This window comes from Solea senegalensis, linkage group LG10 (genome assembly GCF_019176455.1).
Source record: "Solea senegalensis isolate Sse05_10M linkage group LG10, IFAPA_SoseM_1, whole genome shotgun sequence".
Taxonomy (NCBI): domain Eukaryota; kingdom Metazoa; phylum Chordata; class Actinopteri; order Pleuronectiformes; family Soleidae; genus Solea; species Solea senegalensis.
This window is the reverse complement of record NC_058030.1, coordinates 22,996,885-23,020,680: the sequence shown is the minus strand read 5'-3', so window position 1 is coordinate 23,020,680 and position 23,796 is coordinate 22,996,885. Positions and strand designations below refer to the sequence as shown.

At 39.9% G+C, this 23,796-nt stretch overlaps 2 protein-coding genes and 1 non-coding gene across 5 annotated transcripts; 2 read left to right on the top strand and 1 right to left on the bottom strand.

Annotated features, from left to right (window-relative positions):
• The first annotated feature begins 34 nt into the window (after window positions 1–34).
• wash1 (WAS protein family homolog 1) lies at window positions 35–9,586 on the top strand. 3 transcript variants are annotated; one of them, XM_044035274.1, is made up of 12 exons: window positions 35–161; window positions 1,921–1,987; window positions 2,119–2,259; window positions 2,925–3,036; window positions 3,779–3,925; window positions 4,949–5,085; window positions 5,187–5,322; window positions 5,409–5,604; window positions 5,877–6,056; window positions 6,885–7,043; window positions 8,255–8,326; window positions 9,309–9,586. In XM_044035274.1, exons 3-12 carry the CDS (start codon window positions 2,120–2,122, stop codon window positions 9,449–9,451), a joined length of 1,422 nt encoding a protein of 473 aa, XP_043891209.1. In that variant the 5' UTR covers window positions 35–161; window positions 1,921–1,987; window position 2,119; the 3' UTR covers window positions 9,452–9,586. The 3 variants fall into 3 exon arrangements, with proteins under 3 accessions (XP_043891209.1, XP_043891208.1, XP_043891207.1); XM_044035273.1 differs by lacking the exon at window positions 1,921–1,987 and having other exon boundaries at window positions 8,258–8,326; XM_044035272.1 differs by lacking the exon at window positions 1,921–1,987.
• Window positions 9,587–9,819: 233 nt separating this feature from the next.
• ddx11 (DEAD/H (Asp-Glu-Ala-Asp/His) box helicase 11) lies at window positions 9,820–22,748 on the bottom strand. Its single transcript, XM_044036829.1, has 28 exons — window positions 22,649–22,748; window positions 22,158–22,300; window positions 21,311–21,526; window positions 21,130–21,216; window positions 20,890–21,026; window positions 20,725–20,782; window positions 19,585–19,692; window positions 18,837–18,924; window positions 17,002–17,204; window positions 16,784–16,858; window positions 16,386–16,463; window positions 16,147–16,193; window positions 15,971–16,050; window positions 15,826–15,867; window positions 15,680–15,747; window positions 14,916–14,954; window positions 14,703–14,841; window positions 13,952–14,086; window positions 13,738–13,850; window positions 13,581–13,653; window positions 13,149–13,252; window positions 12,916–13,065; window positions 12,466–12,534; window positions 12,231–12,331; window positions 11,827–11,911; window positions 10,851–10,926; window positions 10,605–10,759; window positions 9,820–10,518 (listed from the first exon to the last, which is right to left on the bottom strand). The coding sequence occupies exons 2-28, from the start codon at window positions 22,284–22,286 to the stop codon at window positions 10,480–10,482; spliced, it is 2,694 nt and encodes an 897-aa protein (XP_043892764.1). The 5' UTR covers window positions 22,287–22,300; window positions 22,649–22,748; the 3' UTR covers window positions 9,820–10,479.
• A 432-nt stretch (window positions 22,749–23,180) lies between these two features.
• trnaw-cca lies at window positions 23,181–23,252 on the top strand. The gene has a single exon. It is a non-coding gene; the product is annotated as a tRNA-Trp (tRNA).
• Window positions 23,253–23,796: the final 544 nt, after the last annotated feature.

The following is a 23,796-nucleotide window of genomic DNA, read 5'->3' as shown; positions in this document are numbered from 1 at the left end:
TCCGAGGTGTCTCAAAGGCATCATCACTTTCTCGGCGCGGTCACGTGTCACGGAGATGCGGAAGTGCTAGCTGTGCTAGCAGCTCTCACGGTCCAGCTTCTTCTGCACATTATATCCACTTTTTTAAAAGCTGGGAACAAGTAAACTGCACTCATGGTCAGGTAAGACACGCTATATGTTGTATATGGTTCAGCTAAAGTGATTATTTCAACGTGAGTAGGTTTAGTCAGTCAATGAGTGACTAATTGGTATACATTATTTTATTCATAATATTTTCGCTAGTAAACTGTTTGACTGTATGTTTGTTTATTAGCAGTAGGCTGTTAACAGAATTCAACGCCAATGATGATGAATTGGGACAGATAACCTTTTGAAACTGAAAGAAAAACATCACAGTTACTTTGTATATTTGAGTATCGTCACGTGAGAGTCCGACGTGGTAAACATTAGACAAGCGTGTGTGTCAGCAGTTAAACCGTGAACCGTGAGTCTACTGAACAACAGGACCAGCAACAACCACAGAGATCACTCATGACTACAGACAGACACTTAAGGAGACAGTAAACTATAAAGTTGAGTAGAAGTTAAATACATTGAAGCTCTATCATCCATCATGCCCACAATGGACAAACTTTAAAAAAAAGTATGTAACTTCGTCAACTGTTGCTGCATGTTTACACTGTATCCTTAAGACCACATTGAGGTCAATGAATTAAGACCAAGTGCATATACATACATGTGATCCAAGACTTTGCTCCACATTACATTAAAAAGTTTCTAATCTAATCTACAGCAAGTGCTTTGAGATAATATATATTGAGTCAGTCAAGTGACAAAAACAAACGTCAGGGGATATTGAAGAATTTTATAAGTCACCATGAGTAGCTATGACTGGGAAACCGTACACTCAGTATCAGTATTGTGACCAAAACCACTTGATCAGATGTCATAAAAAGGAAAAATAATATGAACACCCGATAAGGTCCGTATACCTTAAATATGACAAATGCGTCAATAAGCATAAGGGACATGCTGTCAGGTGAGATGTCTGTTGCCACCATCATGTGACTGGGGTGTGAGTGAGGACAGCAGATGCCCTCTAAGCAGTTGGACCGTCATGTTTTTGTTATAGATGAGTGGTAATTGTATCAGCACAAATGTCTTATTAACAGCTAAATTGTGAGACTATATTGGATTGATTGGTCTGTGACATGTGGTATTGGACATAAGAATTCATCCATAACCACAAACATAATTTTTACATCATGTTCTGTGAAACCATTCATATGAGCAAATAAACATCATAATCATATTCTGATAGGCCAACACTGCAGCCAATAGTCTGAGTGTGTTGTAGTTGGGAATGCTTTGGCTGCATTTGAAAGCGTTTATGCAGTATAAATATTTCATTAACTTCAACGTTGTGTTTACAATCTCTCAACAAAGCACAGATCCCATGTCTAAAGCTGGTCCTGCTCACCACACTGAAAACACACACATTTGAACTGTAACTGTGTATTTGGATTCAATTTTGGCGCTAATAAAGTAAAGTCCACTCTGCTTATTCCATGACATAGTAGCCTAATTATATTTTATATAAATGGAGGTGCAGAGATTGATCTCCGCTATCTGCCATCACATCTCTCTCACCCACATGACTGAGCATCTGTGGTGTTTTCTGTGTGTGTGTTTTAGATGTTGTTATGCAAATCACTTATGTGGTTTAGGATAGCAATTTTTATATATATTTTATAGAACATTCTAAATACTTACATTATTGTTTATGTTTATGCATTTCAAGATAGAAATCCATCCAGTCACAAAAACTGTTAACTTCTTACAATCATTTGTGATCTTGACTGGTCAGAATTAAAAATACCAGGTCCTCTATAACAAGATAGAGTAAAAATCTGCTTTCAGAAAGTGGTCTACCGCAGCGAAATCAAAGCTGAAACACCAAACAAACATCTGCAAGCAAACACCAAAGGTGCTGTCAAAGAGATACACCACAATTATATAATGAATGCATTTGGTTCACCTTAAGGACAAAAAAAACCAACTTTTATTATCATGTGCCTTGTTGTAGCTTCACACTGTTGATGTGTTGATGTTTGTCAGGATGAACCAGAAGCACAGTCTGGAGGGTCAGGTGTACTCAGTGCCTCTCATCCAACCAGACCTGAGGAGAGAGGAGGCTGTCCATCAAATAGCTGATGCACTTCTCTATTTGGACAACATCTCTACGGATATTTTCAAAAGGTAAAACCCAGACTCTCTGTCTCTCTCTCACACATAGTCACACATAACTGCTGCTACTGTTATTTTCTAATAGTTGTGTCTTTTCCCATGGTGGGCACTTGACAGATCACACAGTTTGCTTTTCTTTCTTTGTAAGACATGAGTGAGGTCACATTGATGACATGATATGTATGATTTACATACAATTTTATAAGATGTGCTTGCATTTCTTCTTTTTTTAATTATTATTTTTTTTTTCTTTATTGTGCAAAATATAATTCTAGGCAATAGAAGCTTTTAATTCAGGCAATATATTCTTTATTGTAGAAATAAATAAAATAGTCTTCTTGCTTTAGGATCTTGTTGAGTGTTTATAAAGGAGGCAAAGTGGAAAAGGTTTTCTTTATGTGATTGTGCAGTAAGGTCTCATTCTCAGACAAAGTGTTTTCCTCTCTGTGTCTTTATTACTTCACCCCACAGAGTGAAGGATTGTTTTTGGTGTGTGCGTGTGTGTGTGCGTGTGTGTGCGCGCGCTTGTGCGTGTGCATGCGTGCGTGCGTGTGCTTCCACACTTGCACTTGCCACTATGACCAACAGAGGGTGCCAGAGGCTTGTTGCGTGAATGGGGCGAAGTCTGCCATCTCTGATTGCCTTGTTCATGTTGGTGTGTGTGTGTGTTACTCCAGGGTGTCAGAGAGCGTAGAGAAAAATCGGCGGCAGCTGCAGTGCATCACGGACCGGATCAGACTCGCTCAGGCCCGTGTTGACAAAATCAAAGGCAGTAAGAAAGCAACTAAGGTGAGGTACCGTCATTGTACCAGGGTTCCCTCAGTCATGAAATTCCTCATAAAAAAGTTTTGAAATTAGAAAAACTGTTTTGGACGTACGTCTTTTTCCAAGTGTTTTGGAAGAGTTTTAAATCAGGAATGGCCCGATACGATATATGACTCTCAGCTGCATGAACGGTACTCACTTATGTCGCATGATATATTCAGTATACATTTTGTTCACTTCATGGTGATGTTCATGATGTTATCAACCTCTAACATGATGCTAATCTGCAGATTAAATGCAATTTTAATAATGTGTGGCTATCAATTGACAAATATAAGACACAAAACAGACAGACATTCTATTCCAAATTCAATGTCACACTTTTGCTACAAAGCCTATGATAGGGCTCCCGCATCAATGTACGAGCCTCATTACTGTGTCCTATGGTCACTGTAGTGGCCAAACTATGAAAATTGAATCATGGAAGTTGGGCAAATTGTTGTGGGAAAGTTTTGAAAATGAATTCTCTTTTATGGACTATTACAGTGACAAAATCCTTGTGGAGGATGTGAAGAGAGTGAGACTGAGGTGATGAGACAGAATAAGACAGACTGGGTAGTGTAGGAGTTTTCTAACTTGCAGTAATGCAATATAAAAAATGCAAGCTGCCGGTAAACCTCGTAGAAGAAGAAGACAATCCCATATTACTTTGAGGTTTGTTTTTTGAAATCAAATTAACAGTACTAACCATTGTCTGTGTGTTTAGGTTTTCTCCAGTGCCAAGTACCCGGCCCCAGATCGCCTTCAGGACTACTCATCTATCTTTACTGGTGCCACAGACCCTTCCTCACAGAACCGCCCACGACAGAGGATACAGAACAAACTTCGACCCTTTGATGAAAAGGCCTTGCAGGTCAGATAAATAATATTGGATGATTAACCAAGCCGAATTCTTTGTAACAATTAACATAGGCCAATTCTTATTTGATTACTACTTATTTGTGTTTACCCATACCAAGTGCACAAAAAAAGTGTCATGTATGTAATAATATTTAGTGAGGGACAGATCATAAGTGACAGCAATTTTTAAACTGTTCCATTTTATCACAAAAATAACTCATATTTTTTCTAAAATAAAGAAAAAAAGAAGATAAATGTATAGGTGACCCTGCTCTACAGTTATAATGACTGATGTTAAATAACGCTACAGACTTTAACGCTACAAACGCTAACTGGTTATCGTTATGTGGATCACGCTTTGTTTAGGTTGTCCAAATGAATGGAAGTCAATACAGTGTCCTAAGAAGAATAGCTGCGCAAACCTGTGTGTGTGCGCGTGTGTGTGTGTGTGTGTGTGTGTGTGTGTTTTTAGGTGTTAAAGGAGACCTAAATGTGTTTACACAGTCACAAATCAAGTCCTCACAATATAAATGATTCTATTTAGGGTGGAGACATGTGATATGGTTACAGTGAGGTTAGAGACAGTCTCCAGGATATTAATGTAAATCAGAATAATGTCCTCTGAAGTCATGGAAACCAGACTGTGTGTGTGTGTGTGGGTGTAAGAGTGTGTGTTTCTGTGCACACTCACATTCAGCACAAGGTCCTGAATTATTTATTGTGAACACTACACTTTTTCCTTGACTATCTTAGGAAACTTGATGAAAGCCATTATATTTCTGCTCTGTGTGTGTGCGCATGTGTGTGTGTGCATTTGTCAGAAATGGAGAAACATCTTTGGCCGTTTTCATCCGGAGCAGAAAATGCATTATTCACTATTCCCCCAGCAGCAACGGCCCTGATGATACACAGTGTTTCCGTGTGTTCCAGTGGTTGTGGACACGCGCGTCAGTGTGTGCAGGAGCACTTTGCTGACATTTGTGATATGAGTTATTCAAGTGTGTGTGTGTGTGTGTCTCTGCGTCACCTCTCTCAGGAGAAGTTGATGTATTTCCCAGTGTGTGTGGGAAACAAGAAGAAGTCAGAGGATGAGACAGAGGAGGGACTGGGAAGTCTGCCGCGCAACATTTCATCTGTCAGCTCCCTGTTGCTCTTTAATACCACAGAGAACCTGTGAGTCCACAAAAAAATGAATACTTGTAACTGTAAACACTGATCCTATTCAATAATGTCTTCATGTATCTGGATTTGTGTGTGTGTGTGTGTGTTTTAAGGTATAAGAAGTATGTGTTCCTCGATCCTCTGGCGGGAGCAGTGACCAAAACACACACAACTTTAGAGACGGAAAAAGAAGATAAACCGTTTGACGCTCCGTTGTCCATCACAAAGAGAGAACAGCTAGACAGACAAGTACGTCCAACCACGACACATTGTTAGCCAGACTTTCTTTTATACAGTATATCTCATTCACTTTGATGATCCATTTTCTCTCTCAGACGGCAGAGAACTATTTTTATGTACCGGACCTGGGAGAAGTGCCTGAGATAGATGTGCCGTCTTACTTGCCCGACCTGCCGGGAATAGCAGATGACCTGTCCTACAGCGCTGACCTCGGGCCCGGCTTTGCCCCGTCAGGACCCACACACAACATCCCTGAGCTGCCCTCTTTCACTGATGAGAGCAGTGCACAAGGTACACTGTACAGTATATGCACCTTCACCTGTTTAGACTTTGCTTTGTTTATTCTAATTCTGAAGACAGTAGATATCTATAAGTGTCCTCAGGAGGGTCAGGGGTGTAGAGAGGTGTGATACTGCAGTGTTTTGGTAATTACCCAGAAATCCACGGGGGGCAATAGTAGTTCCGCACTGGAGCTTGAAGACATTTCTTTTTTTCAATGAGCTTATTTATTCAATGTCACAGCATTTATTGCATTAATATTATTGTTTCCTCTCTCATTTCAGGATCTCAGCTGCAGCGTAATGCTGCACCTCCACCTCCACCCCCGCCGCCTCCGCCTCCTCCTCCTCCACCCGAACCGACCATCACCTCAGCTACTCCCACAGGAGCTCCGCCTCCTCCACCTCCTCCACCCCCTCCTCCTGTCAACAGCTCCATAGAAGTCTCTGCAGTGCCAAATTCAGGTTTGTAACATTGTTAGTGTGAAAAATGACTCTAGGAATAAAACCTTAAGATTTAAAGTTTGCAAAGACTTAAACAAACAAAACAAGATGTAAATAATATAAATGTGGTAACAATAATAATAATAATAAGAAGAAGAAAGAAATCGATGAACAATTCAACGAGATACCCATTTTAGAATCATAGGAAAATAAAGGTTAATGATAATGGATAATTAAAATAAATACATTTGAAAGGCAGTTTGAACATCCTACAATATAACAGTATTATATCTATATCATGGTCTTAGATTTTGGATGTAGTCCTATGATGACGTTTCCTGGTTTGTTTTAAAGGCTGTTACATTGATAATCATCACTTTTATTATTTTGAAATACAGTAAATAGTCAGATATTAGATATTATGGTTCCTATTATGATTTATACATAATACATACAAAATCATATTTATTCCTCTTGCCCAAGGACACATCAGCATGTAGACAAGCGCATTTTATTGTTTTTAACACGTAAATATTCTTTATTTAACATTAAAAAGCCAATGAAATAAAGCAGCTATTATCTAAAATGAATGAAGGTAATAATTGTATTTTAAGATCATGTGATGCAGATTATGAACAGCAGATTATTTACAGATTATTGTCACTCTCCTTTGAGAAGCACAAACATGCAGCAGCTTTAGATGATGTATATCAGGATAGATATTTCCCAGACTTACAGAAATATTGATGTGATTTATATTTTACAGAATAATGATATATCAATAATGAATGATGTAAAATAGTATATACTGGAACCCTGAAAGCCACATGTGACTCTCCCTGATTGCAGGTGCCATGTCCGGTGCTCCCAGTGAGGTGGTTCAGCCGTCAGACGGCCGTGCCAGTCTGCTGGAGTCCATCCGCAACGCCGGGGGCATCGGCAAAGCCCAGCTGCGCAACGTCAAAGAACGCAAGATGGAGAAGAAGAAGCAGAAGGAGCAAGAGCAAGGTGACGCTTGTTTTATTCACCGCCACACGACGCAGCTTCAGCAGTGATCAGAAAACAGTGTGTAACCAAATCCTCACTCATCAGAGGTTGTGAGGGCTGCAAGTCATTAATGGGTTAGTTGTTTGGTCCATAAAATAACATAAAAAGTTGTGTCTCTGTTTCCCAAACCTACAAATGACGAGGTTCAAAAATGGGATTTTTTTTGTCAACTAACCAAAATGTAAAAAAAAAAGTTTGAATGATTTCTTTGTTTCGTGGAGCAAAGAAACCAGAAAACTTTCACATTTAAGAAGCTGAAAAATCAGAAAGTTTGTTTTTATTATAACACTCAAAAATAGTTCACAATTAATTTAGTTGTTGATTAATAATCAATGACTCGTTGCAACCCTGGAAGTGATCTTTGAAGTTATGATGAGATTATACCAAGATGATTGGGGAAATATATAATTATGATTATTAAGACAGATATTGCAATAGTGGATTTGATTTGTGATATTATTTATGTACATTATATACAGTTCAGTACTTGCTGTATAACAGATGAATACCTTAATGCAGCAGTGATACATAGCAATCAGAAATATGAATGAATTTTTGAATCTGGAGTATTTCATTATTGATTATAAAAAGCAAGTTCAGTCAGTCATGGTGAATATTTGTAATATATTAAATGTTATTAATGAATGAAAGTTTTATAAAAACAAATCATTCTACTCCAGTGAAGACCTCATTTGTGGTGCATCTTTTATCACGAGGTGGCAGCAGCAAGCGTTTCATTAGTGGCCTTGTTTGTGTTTGCAGAAGTGTTGACATTTCCCAGATTTCTTGAATGCTTCTTATAGCTGTTCCTCTAATCTCAACAGGCCGTAGGTCTCACAGAATCCATGAAATTTACCAGGGGAAATGTCACAATATGGTAAATGTAAATTTACCAAATGTAAAATCGAACGGCAGGTAATGACAGTGTCATTAGCTCATTATGCTGTGAACCCTGCATTACTTTTATTAGTACAAAGAGAAAAAGCAAGAGAGAGAGAGTCATGGGCAACAGTATTAAAGACAGGTTAGCAACAACAAACAATTAAACATCAACAGAACACAAAAAAACAAGATTACACAAATTTACTTCCATAGTTTTTACAGTTTAAATGAATTTTATGATGTAGTAGGACTTTCTCTGCTTACTAATACTGATGCTCTTTGTCTCGCAGCAGTTGGAGCGGCATCTAGTGGTGGAGACTTTATGTCTGATCTCTTCAATAAACTGGCCATGAGAAGGAAAGGTGAGCAAACCTCTAATCATGTCACATGTCAGTAAGCCTTTATGCTGACGATGCAATGATTCTCCGTTAAAACTCACAAAGCTCTCGTTCTGAAACAAACTTCTCAGACATTTCCAGATGGAGTGAGGGATAATTAGCCCGAGCTACAGATGGCAGGAGCCTATTGTTCTCCTTCAGATTATTATTCTCTCCGTGTCTTTGCGGTCATTTTTGAGGAGGTTAACGTGCATAAAAAGTCTTGAAACTTGGCATGGAGGTGAAAATACAACATTGGCATAGTTCCCGGACCCGTGCGTTGCTCATGGGCTCTATAGCGCCTCCTAAGGTGCAAACAGAGGCAAAATTGAGTTACACTGAATTTCCTGAAACTTGGTGGGAAGATGACGAATAGAAAAGTCGACTGTAACCATGGCCTTGACTCAACAGGAAGTTAGCAATTTGGAATTTTGGCACTACGTAAATGAGCGAGACACATCAGAGGCGAAAAGTTGTTCTAGTTATAATTATTAGGGAACACATATTCGATATTAACTAGGTGCTCACTAACATGCATAAATAAACAGCACACTATCCCTTTATTAGTCATTATTAAGCGCGTATTAACACCTTATTCTATATAACCTTATTCTACCTCTATTACAACATGAATTAAGATTTTTCCTGATTAAGGTGTTAATGCATGCTTAATAATTACTAATAAAGGTCTGGTATGCTACTTATATGCATGTTAGTAAGCACCTAGTTAATGGTACGTACGTAATAATACGTGTTTCCTAATCTAAAGTGCTACCATTATTTGTATCATTTTCTACGCATTTACATACCCTGGTATATTCTGCAGAGCAGTATTTCTGATTTTCCTCCACCAGAGGAAGCTCACGTACCACGTACCACAACCTGTGGCTAGATATTAAACAAACACAATGTCACATGGTGAGAGCTTTGAGCTCATGTTGAATAATGTGCCGTGTCTCCTCTGCAGGTATATCTGGGAAGGGTCCGGCAGGCGGGGAGTCGGGTGACGCTCCGCTGGGCAACAGCGGCGCGTTTGCCAGGATGTCAGACGTCATCCCACCACTTCCTGCCCCACAGCCGACAGCAGACGACGACGACTGGGAGGCATAGAACGTGAAGACTTGAAGCTGTGATGTTTTTATTTCCCCTCACAATGCCACTGATTATCTAGGATATTGATTTGTCCAAACAACTAATTATATTAATATATTCATTGTAAAACATATTTTCATCCATTAAAACAATTAATCAACACTGAAATCACAGAAACATCCTTTAATTAAATAAAAGTAACTTTTTTCATCACACAACACTTCAACTACTAAACGGATAATCGACTTTTCAGCTTCTTAAATGTAAATATTTTATTGTTTCTTTGCTCCATGAAACAAAGAAATCATTAAAGCTGAATCGTTTTGGTTTGTGGACAAAACAAACAAACACTGATCAACAGTTTTCAACTTTCTCTGACATTTTACAGATGAAACAACTAATCAATGAATGTAGGAAACACTGACAGATGAGTCCATTATGAAAACATAATCCTACTTCACTGTTTCAAATATTTCAAATGTCTCTAAGGGTCAATCAGAAACATGGCCACCTTTGTCAGTGCTGTGTCTGAAATTGTTGCAGTAGTTGTTTGTCTGGTGAATTTCGAATTTGTTCCAGGCTGAAAACTGTCTGCAGTGAACACTCGAGTTGTTAAGATTCATTATTTTCCACATTTTCATACATGAAACAGTGAAAATTGAAGAACTGCCTCTCTGCTTGTCTATTGAACTTAATGTAGAGGTCACTTTAAAGGTCCGGCGTGTGACATGTAGCATGTGACGTTTGTATTAATATATAATATAATATAATTATTTTAGAAATAGAAAAAATCCTTTGGTATTTGTAGCCTTAGAAATAGACTTTTAACTACTTGTGCTGCTATGTTTCTACAGCAGTCAAACCAACCACAGCTCTCACTGTGCACTGTGTGTTAGAACACCATTCTCTCTGGTGGGTGAATTGCCACTGTAGTTCCCTGAAGCACTTGGTAAAGGAAGGGTTCTTCAGATGTCACTCATTCTTTTGCTCAGTTTTCCCCTTATCATCCAGGCTCTTCATGTTTCCATTCAGAAAATGGGACGATGTCAGTTGAGCGTCTCCTCCCGCTTTTTCTCCTGGAAGAACTAAAAACACACGATGTGTGTGAGCAGCAAAGAAACTGGACGAGTGAAACATTATTAAGTAGAAAGAGTTTGAGTTGAATCTTTACCTTCCTCAAGGCAGCGAACGCCGGGCCAAAGGAAGTGTGCGTGCTGGTGCGATCTCTGATCCATGAGGGGAGTTTGGAGAGCGTGGCTGCTCGGGAATAACGTCTGTCACACAGCACGATGGACGAGTAGTCGCCACGGTGACGGATAGCTCTTCCTGTTTGCGGGGGGAGAAGTCAAATAGTCATAAATATTCATTACTGTCTCATAAACATGGACATCTTCAGTCATGGAAATGGACTCTTTACCTATGGACTGATTGACAGCCTTCATGCAGAGGTTTTCTATCAGTGCTTGGCCGGGACTCCTCCCTCCACTGTGAGGCTAAACAAACAAACAAACCATTAGATACTGTAATAATACTACTTTACCAAGCAGTAAGTAGCATAAGGCAGATAGTTTTTCCCAAAGTCTTGGTCAGGAGATTTTTTTTGGGGTCCAAATTTGAGTTGAAGATTTGTGCATGTGTTTAAAAATAACATTTATTTACCAAACATTCATTGACCATCAAAATAAAAGATATCAGCTGTTACAGATATGTCACAATTTCTATTGTAATTTGGGTCACAATAGTTGGCCACCACAGAAAGTTGTGAGGATTACAACATGAATAAAAACAGAATACGACGATTTGGAAATCCTTCTCGACTTATTATTCCATTGAATTCACTACAAAAACAAGGTATTTAATCTTCAAACTGATCGACTTTATTGTTGTTTTTTTGCAAATATTCACTCATTTTGAATGTGTTGCCTGCACAGGGGCAACAAACGACTGGGGAAGTTGAGGGATGCTGTTTGGAACGCTCCACAGAACAAGTTGACTGGAAGCAGGTGAGCGTAATGATCGGGTCGTTCGGGTTGAGCGTAAGCAAAAAGCCCAACAGTTTACGAACAACGTACGATTCCATCATCTACAGCTCATAGCATGAACAGACTGTGAAAATCAGCATTTTAGCCGAGTCATGTTCTGAACTGTTTATTTATTGGGAGAGGAGGAATATTTGTTACACAGATGTCGTTTAAAAGACGAACAACAACTGTATCCGACATGAAAACGTGACATTAGTTCCATCCTTAGTTTCATGGAGTAATTTAACAAGAAATGTAACTTGTATTACTTCTGATACCAAGTAATAAGTAGAGTAAAACTGTTCATTTTAAAGCGTAATAAGTCATTTCATACACTTCCTGACTAACTAGCCTCACACTGGTCAGTCTCACCAGGTGCTTGTCCAGATAGGTCATCTTTTCCTGCAGCTCTGGGGACTTGATGTTGGGATACGGCATTCCCACCATCACCACACACCTGTGATCACATGCACAAATAAACACGTCACACCGTCAGCAGCACTGCTCAGTGTCAGTATCGCTCACTGAATCGGACAGATAAAAATGTGAAATACAACACAATCCAAACATCCTGTTTGTCACATGCTTCCCTCGCTGAGTCATGTTTGAGGGCAGTTTATTTCTTCTTTATGGGAGAAGAATATTTGTTCCACAGTTGGAGAATGATGCACAGATGTGTTGTTAACAGCTTCATCGTTAAAAAGGTCTAAAATGACTGAATCGCACTGATATTGGTTGTTTGTGTTTTCAGTATTCGACTGTCAGACCGCACACACCTGCCCAGGTCGTCAGAGAAATTGATGCCCTCGCTCATCTTTCCTCCAACCACAGAGAAGAGTAACGCACCGGTGAGTCCACCACTGTCCAGAGCACAGCGCTGCAAGAGTGACATCACAAAGTGATCACATGAGGTTTGCAACGACTCTAAATGAATGGTCCGCTATTTTGATAATGAATCGTTTGGTTTCAAAGAAATCATTTTGGTTTGTGAACAAATGTGTCCGTTTTTACCTGGATACAACGGGTGAAGTCATTCAGCACCTGCTCTACCTGGTTGGCCTTCTTTGGCTCCTGGAAGATCTGTGGAGGTGTTTGATGTCGATCAGAGGCCGATGATAAACGTTCTCCACATAAGACATACTGTTAGGAAACTGGAATTAGCTCCTAGCCGTTTGCCGCACCTGCAGGCAACACTTTGGCCACATGGCTTTTCAGTGTCGCTGCTCCAACGCTCTGCAACTCACTCCCTCTGGCTACTCACCACACACCAACTCTGCATTTTCATCTTGAAAGTGGGAGGTGACTGCATTCGTCACATACAACACTGGGTCAAATTTGAAAGAATTCTCTGGAGGAGTTCTTAAGATAATATATGTACAAGGTACAAAGGTTTTCAAGGATGATGCGACGGTCAGAGTGAAGGTTTGTGCCAGTTGTAATGAAAGTGCCGTCATATTTCACCTTCTTCTTGTTCGCGAGGCGGCCCAGAGTCCCGTTGGCCTCCCAGTGAGAAACGATCCTGCGTGAGTATTCGTAAGAAGGGAAGAAACACACGACTCCCCCTGGCACCACGTTGCAGATGTTGGAGAGGATGCGGCCCGTCTCATCCATCTGCCGACAAGCAGCCGCAGAAATGTTTGTAGTTGTGTAGTCATGTGACAACGACAGTGCAGTAGAAAGTCTGGAAAACTTACCATTTTTGGGGAATCTCTGCTCTGATAAGTGAAATCCAGCTCCTGACCGGATGGACCGCTGCACAGGACCAGAGGAAGAATGTTCTCAGGAGGAATCACATGACCTACAGGCACAAAAAGGAATGGTTTAGACTGTTAAGTAATAGAAGGGATTTTCTATTTCTAGCAAAAATAGTTATAATAATAATAATAACCATTTCATAAATGATACAAATCTATTAGCAAATGAAGAAAATTGCTAAAATTATACCTGTTTCATTTACACTTAAATCTCACATTAATCTGGAGTTAATAACAATGTGTGCCTCTAATTCTTTGAAACCTGCATTCTATGAATTAGTCAATCTGATAACCCAGTAATAAACTAGGTCTCAAAGTAAAAATATAAATGATTATTTGGGTTTTTGTAAAGAGTGTATGATAAAAACTCACCACAGCAAAACTCAGTGATGCGTTCCTCGCTCACGCCGGCAGAAATCAGCAGCTCTTGTTTAAAGTCTGAAACCTACACAAACAATATAACTTTAGAGCCGTTGAACATGCACAGAAAAGTCCTGGATTATTTGCAGCAGATGGAACGTAAACCCACAGGCTGCATGGTCCCGCCTGCGATGATGACTGCTCTGCACTCCTTCAGCACCTGAGCAAAGTGGACGGCTGGATTCAACAGCAGGAACTTCACACTGCTTTCTGACAAAGTACCTGAATGTGAGAGAGATAAAGAAGAAGAACAACAACAATAACTTAAAGTGGTTACATTTTCTTCAATCCTTTCATTGTCGTGTGTGAAAATATGAAAGGACCTTGTCTGTGCAGCACCACTCTGCCGTCAGTGTTGCTGTTGGTGAGAGCCACGAAGAAAGCCTCCACCTGCATCATGGGAGACGCAGACAGTGCTTTCTCTGTCTCTACAGACCCCTGCTGGTCTGATGAGGAAACTGCACACAGGGGAACAAAGCAATTCTGAATTCTGAATTGGCATGAAAACAAAAATCACTGCAAACAGAAATATGGCAACCGTCCGCTTTAAGACACGTGTGCAAATCAATCAATCACTGCAGTGCACAATCAATTTAAATACTTCTTTGGCCATCAATCATTGAGCAACAGACGTTCAGACATTATTAAATGATGTACTCTGCAGCTACACAAGTGTCTACTGAACATTAATGTGTGTAAAGAACATGTTTAATCTGCTCCTGAATCTATTAAAATTGTAGTGGGTAACTCTTTTAAACAAAAACAAATATGATTACATCACTGTGTCAGTGTTTAGATCTTCACAGGAAGTAGCTTTATAGCTTAATGTCAAAACAGACGAAGGCAACAGCAACATGAGTGCTGGTAAAGTGAGCAGGCTGCAAAAAGACTGCTGCACTACTGCTGTATACACAGTAACACTCCCTCAGTCAGGTCTGATAGAATAAATGGAAAATAGAATAATAACATTAAAAGATATAAACTACAGATTTTAGTTTTTCAGTATGACACCATGTGTGTCAAACTATTTTTATCATGTTGGACATCAACGTTATAAAGTGTGCGACGTCTGACCTGGTGTCGGGCTGTGGCTGCTCTGCAGTGTTTGAAGGTAACGGTTTAAACCCTCTGTGCGTCGGTTCTCTTTGCTGGAGGCGCTGTGAGTGTGAAGGCTCACACCGGAGCCTGCGTACTTCTCCACAAAGCCGCCGAGCTGCAGGGAAAACACGCGCGTATGTTCTATTCTACAGCAACTCATCTAAAAAAAATTATATTACAAACACTTACCTTTCTGCTGATCATGCTTTTCCCAAAGTATTTCTGTAACTAAAAAGAGAATGACGGTGACATTAGAGCTGCAACTAACGATTATTTCATATTAATCTGTCAATTAATCAATGAACCAGTTGGTCCATAAAATATCAGAAAACCTTAAAAAATAATGATCGGCGTTCGTCAAACCTGGAAATGATGATGTTCTCACATGTGTTGTTTTGTCTACAAACCAAAATTATTGACTTTTAATGATTTCTTTGTTAATTTCTTTGAGCAAAGACATTAAGAAAATACTCATATTTAAGAAGCTTCAACAATTGGAAATCTTGTTTTAATCATGAAAAAAGCTTCAAAGCGATTAATCGATTATCAAAATAGTTGTCGATTAATTTAGTAATCGATTAATAATCGATGAATTGTTTCGGCTGTAATTGTGTTTACAAGCTACAAAGGACTTCACCACAGCTGAGCATATACACTGCTATCACTAATTGATGTCCTCAATTTTCTATATTAATGCACACAGCCATTTTTCATCAGCCAAGAAAGGCAGTCGGACAAAGTTTCACTTAACTATGGGTTTAAAAATGTCTTTACAAATGAAATGTAGTGTTTTCTGCACTGATTTGCAGCGTCTAGCAGCTTGAAAATGTAGACCACTATGTGCCGTCAATGCCTTGATGCAAAAATCATCAATTTCTCCAAAGCACTGCATCTTAAAAAACGATTGTTCTCAACATTCTTACTTGTAAAAGCATCACAACACTGACTGATACCTTAAACAAGTTGATATTGTCGATCTGAGCCTTGAAGAGGAAGTTGTTAATGGTAAACATCTCGGTTCCTAAAAGAAAAACGGACATCATTTTTAATGAATTCAGTGTATTAAGTGTTTAATATCTGTGTACTTTAAGTTACTCACCTGTTTGTGTAATCTGGCTCTGTGGATTCTGCCCCACTTTACCTGCAGGAGCAACATTTGCACCATGATCAGATCAATGTTTTTACCTCTATCTGTTTTTCATTTGTCAGTAATCAAAAACTAATTTGAGCCCAAACACACTCACCTCCCAGCACTCGGACGAGCCCTTCAATCACAAACTGTATCTGTTTGATGTACATCAGGTTTTTTGCCTTCAACCTGTTCCTGATCTCACACACACACGTTTCAGAATGAAATGATGTTTAAAATGTGAATCGGTACGTTGTGTGTGTACGTGTGTGTATGTGTGTTAATCCTCACCTGTAGCGGTCAGCATACTGGGTGAGCTGGGAGTGAGCACGACTAAGCTGCAGAAGGTTGAGATTTTAGCATTATGACAGAAAACAATGTGCACTGTGTGTGTGTGTGTGTGTGTGTGTGAGTGTGTGAGTGTGTGAGTGTGTGAGTGTGTGTGTGTGTGTGTGTGTGTGTGTGTGTGTGTGTGTGTGTGTGTGTGTGTGTGTGTGTGTGTGTGTGTGTGTGTGTGTGTGTGAGTTCACCTGAGCTCCGGACAGCTCTGCACTGTGTACACAGGAGAGTGTGTCACTGAGGTTGTGGGCTTCATCTATGATCACCACCTGTAAAACCATGTCAGTAATATGACAAATTAAAGGACCTGATCATTCTTATCACTTCAAAACACACATTCAAATTGCTCACACAGGGTTGTTTAGGGCTGCTACTCACAATCATTTTTCATGTGGATTATTTTAGTTGCTTGGTCCAAAAGAATTTAAGAAAAATGTGGAAAAATGTTGATTTTTGCTATTTACTCACTTTGTTATACGGAGCAAAAAAACTAAAAAAATGAGTTGCCGTTGCAGCCGTGTTGCCCACAAAGAGTAATTCATCAATGATATTATTTTTAAAAAAAAGTAATAATAACATGTAATCCTACCTGTCCCTTCAATTGGACTCCTGCTGCCTTTCTTGTGGCTTCATGAAGTACCATCTGATAGGGCAACACCACCAACTGTACAGACATAAAAACATATGCAAAGCAATTCATATATGTGAACAGATCATTAAAAATTAAAATAGTGTAGTTCAGCCTTTAAATATTTAGCAAAACTGTAGAGATGTTAGCACAGAGAAACAGCGTGCAGTGTGTTTCACCTGTGCAGGGGGAATGGCAAGGCGTGTGCCGTAATAAGGACACGAGTGCGTCTCCCTGCCCTGCTTCAGCAGCTGCTCGATGTCATGAACCGTTCCAAGGAGTTGGTCCCTCATCTGCTGCAGTGCCGAGGCTTTATTAAAGGGACACACGGCCTTTGGTGGGCCTCGCTTACGCTTCACACCCTCGTCCTGATGAGGTTTCTCTGCAGAAATCATTCACAAAAATTGTGATGCCACTCATGATCATACACCACACTCCTCTGTTAAATATTGAGATTTTTGACATTTCCCTGGTAATTGTATGAGATTAAGCCATGTTTTTAGGATTGTTAAGTCGTTTTAACTGATCTACAGTTCGGCATTGTTTGGCTTGATTCTTGTGTCAGACGTCTCTTCCTGTGACGCCGCGCTGACCAATCAGTGGCCGGCAGTCTGGTGACATCACGTTTAGTACCTACTTAGCTCGCTTGGAACCTCACCAGAGCAGCTACTAAAAAAAGTACCTGGTACCAGATATTATGCTAGTGGAAAGGCAACTTAACCGTGGCGTGGCGAGGCGAGTAGAACCGTTGGAAACACACCATCGTCCTCGTCTTGCAACCCTACCCTGCAAGTGCCATGCACACTACTTCAGACCTCATTGTTTGTTTACACTCAGGTGTTGTTTAGCCCCGCCTCATGGTCCAGCCTCTCTTCCTCTTGATATGTCCGGTAAGATTTCCATTTGGACTTTTTGCCGAGGGCCACACGGTGATGTAGTGGTTAGCACAAGACCCGGGTTGGAACAAGGGCCTTTCTGCATGAAGTTTGCATGTTCTCCCCGTGTGTGCGTGGGTTCTCTCTGGGTTCTCCGGCTTCCTCCCACAGTCCAAAAACATGCAATGTGGGGATTAGGTGAATTGGACACTCTAAATTGACCATAGGAGTGAGTGTGAGAGTGAATGGTTGTTTGTCTCTATCTGTGTGTGGCCCTGCGATGGACTGGCGAACTGTCCAGGGTGTACCCCGCCTATCGCCCGATGTTGCTGAGATTGGCACAGCACCCCCCGCAACCCCGCGGTTAGATAATGACTGACTTACTTTTTGCCGATATCCAATATGCCGATAAATCGGGGGTGTTTGGGCCAATAACAGATATAAAGTATTTTCCTTGTACAAACTACAGAGGTCATTTAGTCTCTTCTGGAGTGAAATTATTTTTCATACCCACTGTGCAACAGATGTAGATCTACATTTAGATGTAGATCTACATCTGTAGATCTACATCTACATTTAAATAATAGTTGGAGAGGGTGCAAGCAAAACAGTCGAGGATGTAGCAGCCTATTCAGCCTACTGTTATAGTTATTAATCATATTGAGGGGGTCGAGGTGTGTTTCTGGATATCGAATAATACATTTTAAAGCCAACACCGATTGTGCTGATGATATCGTGCTTCCCTCGTTTCCATCGTGTAGCCTGTCATGTATATTGGCATGAATTAACACTCTGTGATCACTAAATATGACATAGTGACCGTCTTATCAGACAAAACATTGTGTAGTGTGAACATTAGTTACATTGCATCTTGTCCACGAGTTAAATACTCGAGTCTCTTCTGTCACAGTTTTGGCCAGAGCCCAGGACGCTCACTAGCAGCTGTCACAAGCTCATTTACAGCCCCACGTGTCGCTAGGAGCGCCTGTTTTTAGCTCCTCCAAATATTTATTTAATTACCACCAGTCATATCATCGTCAGCATATTCAGCAATGTTGTCATATAATGCTTGTTTGTTGCCTGCGATTGTTCCTGTGTTAGTTCAGTTGCGATGGAGCCGTCATGTGAGCGTCACTCACCATGTTTGTTTTTCTGCATCTCCATGCAGCGGTCATTAATGCGCTGGATGCTGCCCAGGCGACGCACCTCTTCATTGATGCACAAATTCTGGAAAGAACACAGTGTTGTGTTTACTGGGCAAATAGTCACATGTCAGTGTAAATAATTATGTTTTTACGAAGGGAACACAAACAATATTTCCTCCGCTGAGCCAAGTAAGCCTCTGTCTGTGTGATGGTGGACAGAAATGTAGACTTTAGACAGCTTCGGACACTTTATATCTAATTTGTTATTTAAAGCTCTGGCCATGTAATCACATTTGTGTCATTATTCTTAAATTAGAAAACACAGGAAAGGAAACAGCCCACTTGTATTTCTACATGGAGACAGGCAAGGCTGCTCTAGATCGTTCACAAAAGATTGTGTTAATACCACTGTTGTTGTCATGCTGACCACTGCAACTGCCTTTGGTTCACTGATACAACAAAACTGTTCTCCGAAATTCTTCATTTTTCATTTCTATCGTGTGGTCAACAAAATATTATGAATACTGTGGAAGAGTGATTACAAAATAGAAAATAGAAAATTCCGAATGTTACGTTTGTGTGTGTGTTCCAGGTATTACTCATGTTGTGGGGACTGACATCTGTTCACACAGCAAAAGAAGAAAAAGCAAGACCCATAACATAAATGATCACATTTTTTAAGGGGAAGACATGTTGACCAGGTTTTGGTTAAGGTTAGACATTCACTGGTGTGTGTGCATACCTGTCGTGAGCCCAGTGTGACCAAACTAATGTCCTTGCTGAACGGGCTCTTCTGAACCTCATGAACAAATTGAGCCAGCTGGGAGTGAGTGCGACTGCAGTAGTAAATCTGTGATCACACAAAGTTATATTTAAAGAATTATACATATCATATTCAGGGTCACAGATTGAAAACTAAAATAAAGGAGGAAGATAAAAACACAGATGCTTCCACAACTCTAAAAGCTCAGAAAATATGGCGTTGGAAAGCAACAGCTACATTTACACCGAACGCCTTTTGCATCTGAGATGCACCACATATTTAATTACTTTTTTTTTATTATGATGTTTTATTTATAACTTTGTCTTACTGTTCTGAGCATCTAAAAAAAGAGATTCAAAACCTAATCTTGTTGCATTTCTGTGCTGCAATGACAATTGAGATCATTAATGCTGATGTTGGGATTAGCAGCAGACCTGTAACCAGGGTTTCCAAGCCTTGATTGACATCAACTTCAAGGACTTTCCAGGACCAATTCCATCAAATTCAAGGACCGTGTATGCTGACACAGTTTAAGATGAGAGTTTATGGCAACTAAGAGCCTCTTCGCCCTTGGCGTCCATTTTTATTGATTTGCAGCACACTCTGCATCTGGACAAGTGATTTTACTTGGGATCTTGGTCAAAGTCAGTCTTTGTAGTTTTCTTTGTTGAGACAAAGATCTTAGAATTTGCATTTCCCAGGCATCACATCATTTGCTCGCTCTTACTTAACTTTACTCGCTCATTGTTCTGCACGGAATCTCTCGTCAACAGCAGAAAGACAGTGGACAGTGGCCACAACACCAGTAATTATGACTCGACGTATATAGAGCCATGCAGAGTGCATGAAGGGCCTTGAAAAACAACGTTCAAATTCACAAACTTTCGAGGATGTCACTAAGTTTACTAAGATCCATCCTCAGATTTCATGCAGAAAGCACTGAGTAGGATTTTGTGATCATTTTCAAATATTTATAATTTTACAGTTTCACCTAAAGGGAATAGGTTTTGTATATGAAGTACATTATTTCTAATAGTTATGGTTCTCACACACACACACACACACAGACACACACACACACACACACACACACACACACACACAGACACACACACACACCTTGGTGACGTGTTCCTCTATCAGTTCATCATCTTCATCATTTTCCGGGCCACAGAATCTGGGCATGTAAACAAACACATGCTCCAGTCTCTGTTTGTTCATCTGACTTTTTTCAATGTGATGCAACATTCGACAGAGTTGACAATTATTCACTTCGCTCTTCACCTGCTCGTTCTCTTTGACTCATCATCGCTCTCATATTCTGCAATGATGAGCTCCTCATCCTCTTGATCTCCTTGCATCTCTGTTTGGTCTTCTTTACTGAGCTGAAGCAACTTGAACGCTTCATCATCCTCACAGCTCTTCAGACACATACACAGGAATTCATGTTTTTTTATTTGTAAAAAAACAGTAATTGACAATTGTTTTTTTTTGTTTAAAATGCCACTGTTTAATACCACTTACCTTTCTTTTCATTGCATACTTCAGCTGAACGTTATTTCTAATCATCTCTAACCGCTCCTCTCTCTTCTTTCTTTTTAATTCTTCCTCCTGACACATAAAACATACGATTCTATTTTAAAAGCCAAACAGAAGACATTCTTTTGTTGGAGATTCACACCAAAGTAACATCTGACACTCTTACCTTCAACTTTGAAACCAAATCACGTTCAGCCTTTTTCTGGACAAAGTCAGTGATCCAGTCGGGCTCTGCTGAGGAGCCGGCAGTGGCAGACGAAGCACTCGGTGTGGAAAGAGATACTTCTCCTTCCTGAAGCAAAGCAGCAGCTTCCTGCCTCCTCCTCTCCTCATAGTCTGTGAGCCAGCTCAGAGCTCCACATATCAGACTCAAAGACTTACCCTGCAGTTAAAAAAAAAAAAACCATGCACAGGAAAGATTTAAGTGCTGCATGTAGTGAGTTTACTACCATTTCACTACAACTGTATTAAGTTGAAGACATAAAACCAGCTATTTCAAGTAGGTTTGACTAATGGATAACAACTTTATTTTATGCACATTATTGAATAAATCTTTGAAAACAGTAAGTACAATGTTTTCTGCGACCCATCTGTGGGTCCCAGTCCAGTCTCTGGGATGTCTTTGTGTCACTTATTGTTACTCATATTAGTATCACTTAATATTTTCCCTGTGCTCTGTTTGGCTGCGAGGATCTTTATTGTGTTTTGTGTTGCTTAGGGCTCCAACTCCTACTAATATTAATATTTTCTCAATTAATCAATTAGGCCCATAAAGTGTCAGAAAAACCTTGAAATGGTCTTCTCAAATGTCTCGTTTTGTCACACAAACCAAAATTATTCAGTTTTAATTATTTCTTTGAACTTTAAATAAATAAAATGTATTATTAAAAAAAATGTAATTAAGTGATCAATTAATGACCTCTAACAAATTCAGGACTGTCTGATCTCACACATGGAAACAAATTCAGGGCTGTCGGATCTCATACATATATCCACACATACTCTATACATACCGTTCCTGTTGGACTTTCAAATATGCCCACTTTCCCCTGGTCAAGTGCTGTGTACAGTGCTTGCATGAACTGCTCCTGGATGTTATAAGGCTGGTAGGGAAATGGAAACTGGGCCCTGCCATTTTCCATTCTTGTGATCCTGACTGAAAGACGACACAAAGGTCGGATTAAACGATTCAGGTCAGATATAATTAATATTAACCATCCAAGACTGACTATAGTTTGTATAGCTGACAGCTATGTTTACGTGTGTGTGGCTTATAATTCACTTAACCTCACTATAATGCACTCCGTTCATGGTAAGCTTTCCGACTTCTGTATGTGTCAGTGTATCTAGCAGCTAACATTTGGTGTGCTGTCTTTAAAAAGCTGTCAGCTGTCTCTAATTCATTTCTGCCTAATTTACAGTCAACCTAGTCACCTTGTTATCTTAAGTCGTACGTAAAAGTAACGTGTACTGTACTAATAACCATACTACTGCTTTCACTTACCCCCGTTTCTCTAAAAAATTAGCTTTTGCTGTGTGTTATTATTGTTGACACATGGGTATTGAACACTCCCGCCAACAGGAAACACTGGATCCGGTATCTGACCAATAGGAGACGAGATACGAGAAGAAGCGCTTGTTTTGGGTAATACTGTGCTTGCGTGTACGGGGCTAAGTGACTAAATGACCTCTATGTGTTCGATATCGTAGAAATGTTTCGTTTATATAAATTACCGGAATATAAACATTATATAACAGTACATTATATGCATCAAACATGCTGTTACTATGCTCTACTGAAACGCACCGCCTTTCCTGGGCGTACCTGTAAATGAATTTAATACTACCATGAACGCCCGTTTTTTTCCTTTTCGTTTTTTTAATAAAACTTTATTTGAACAAGTATACAATTACAACAAGGCAATCAGAGATGGTAGACTTCACCCCATTAACGCAACAAGCCTCTGCTGTTAAAGTTAACGATTATTAAATATCAGATATAAGCTAAGTTCTCTGATATATGACCACGTTCAACAGACTCTGTGGCGCAACGGTAGCGCGTCTGACTCCAGATCAGAAGGTTGCGTGTTCAAATCACGTCAGGGTCAAATTTCTTGGGTAACGTAAGTTCAATCATAACTTTGCTCTTCTTGGCCTCCAAAAACAATATTTCATTCCAACTCTGTGGGGTGAAGTAATCGCAGAAATAGAGAGATACTGACCCAAGCCAGGGTTACTAAGGGGGTATTCTCTCGGTTCTCCGGCTTCCTCCCACACTCCAAAAAATGCATTATGTGGATTAGATAAATTGACCATAGGTGTGAGAGTGAATGGTTGTTTGTCTCTATATTTGTCCCTGTGGTGGACTGGTGAACAGTTCAGGGTGTACCCCGCCTATGTCAGCTGAGATTGGCACAGCACCCCCCACGACCCTAGTGTGGAGGATAAAGGTAGACGTACACTAGAGGTGTAATGCTGCCCTCCTCAGTCTAGATCAGTGTTTCTCAAACTGTGAGTATGGTGACCCACTTTTTATAGATCACAATATAAATCATGACGAGCAAAATTGTGCACAAAGTAGTGATTAACTTACAGCCATATCTGTAACACCTGAGATAACATAAAAAAATCTCCTACAACCGACCCACAGAT

What these genes read in the sequence shown, in the direction of transcription:
- wash1 (XM_044035272.1), top strand. An exon ending in GCAGTAAGAAAGCAACTAAG is followed by an intron (nt 3,037 to 3,778) that starts GTGAGGTACCGT and finishes CTGTGTGTTTAG; the next exon opens with GTTTTCTCCAGTGCCAAGTA. An exon ending in TGATGAGAGCAGTGCACAAG is followed by an intron (nt 5,605 to 5,876) that starts GTACACTGTACA and finishes CTCTCATTTCAG; the next exon opens with GATCTCAGCTGCAGCGTAAT.
- ddx11 (XM_044036829.1), bottom strand. Translation starts at nt 22,286, where the DNA reads ATGGAAAATGGCAGGGCCCAGTTTCCATTTCCCTACCAGCCTTATAAC. An exon ending in ATTTGGTTTCAAAGTTGAAG is followed by an intron (nt 21,217 to 21,310) that starts GTAAGAGTGTCA and finishes TTTATGTGTCAG; the next exon opens with GAGGAAGAATTAAAAAGAAA. An exon ending in AAAGCATGATCAGCAGAAAG is followed by an intron (nt 14,842 to 14,915) that starts GTAAGTGTTTGT and finishes TTTTCCCTGCAG; the next exon opens with CTCGGCGGCTTTGTGGAGAA.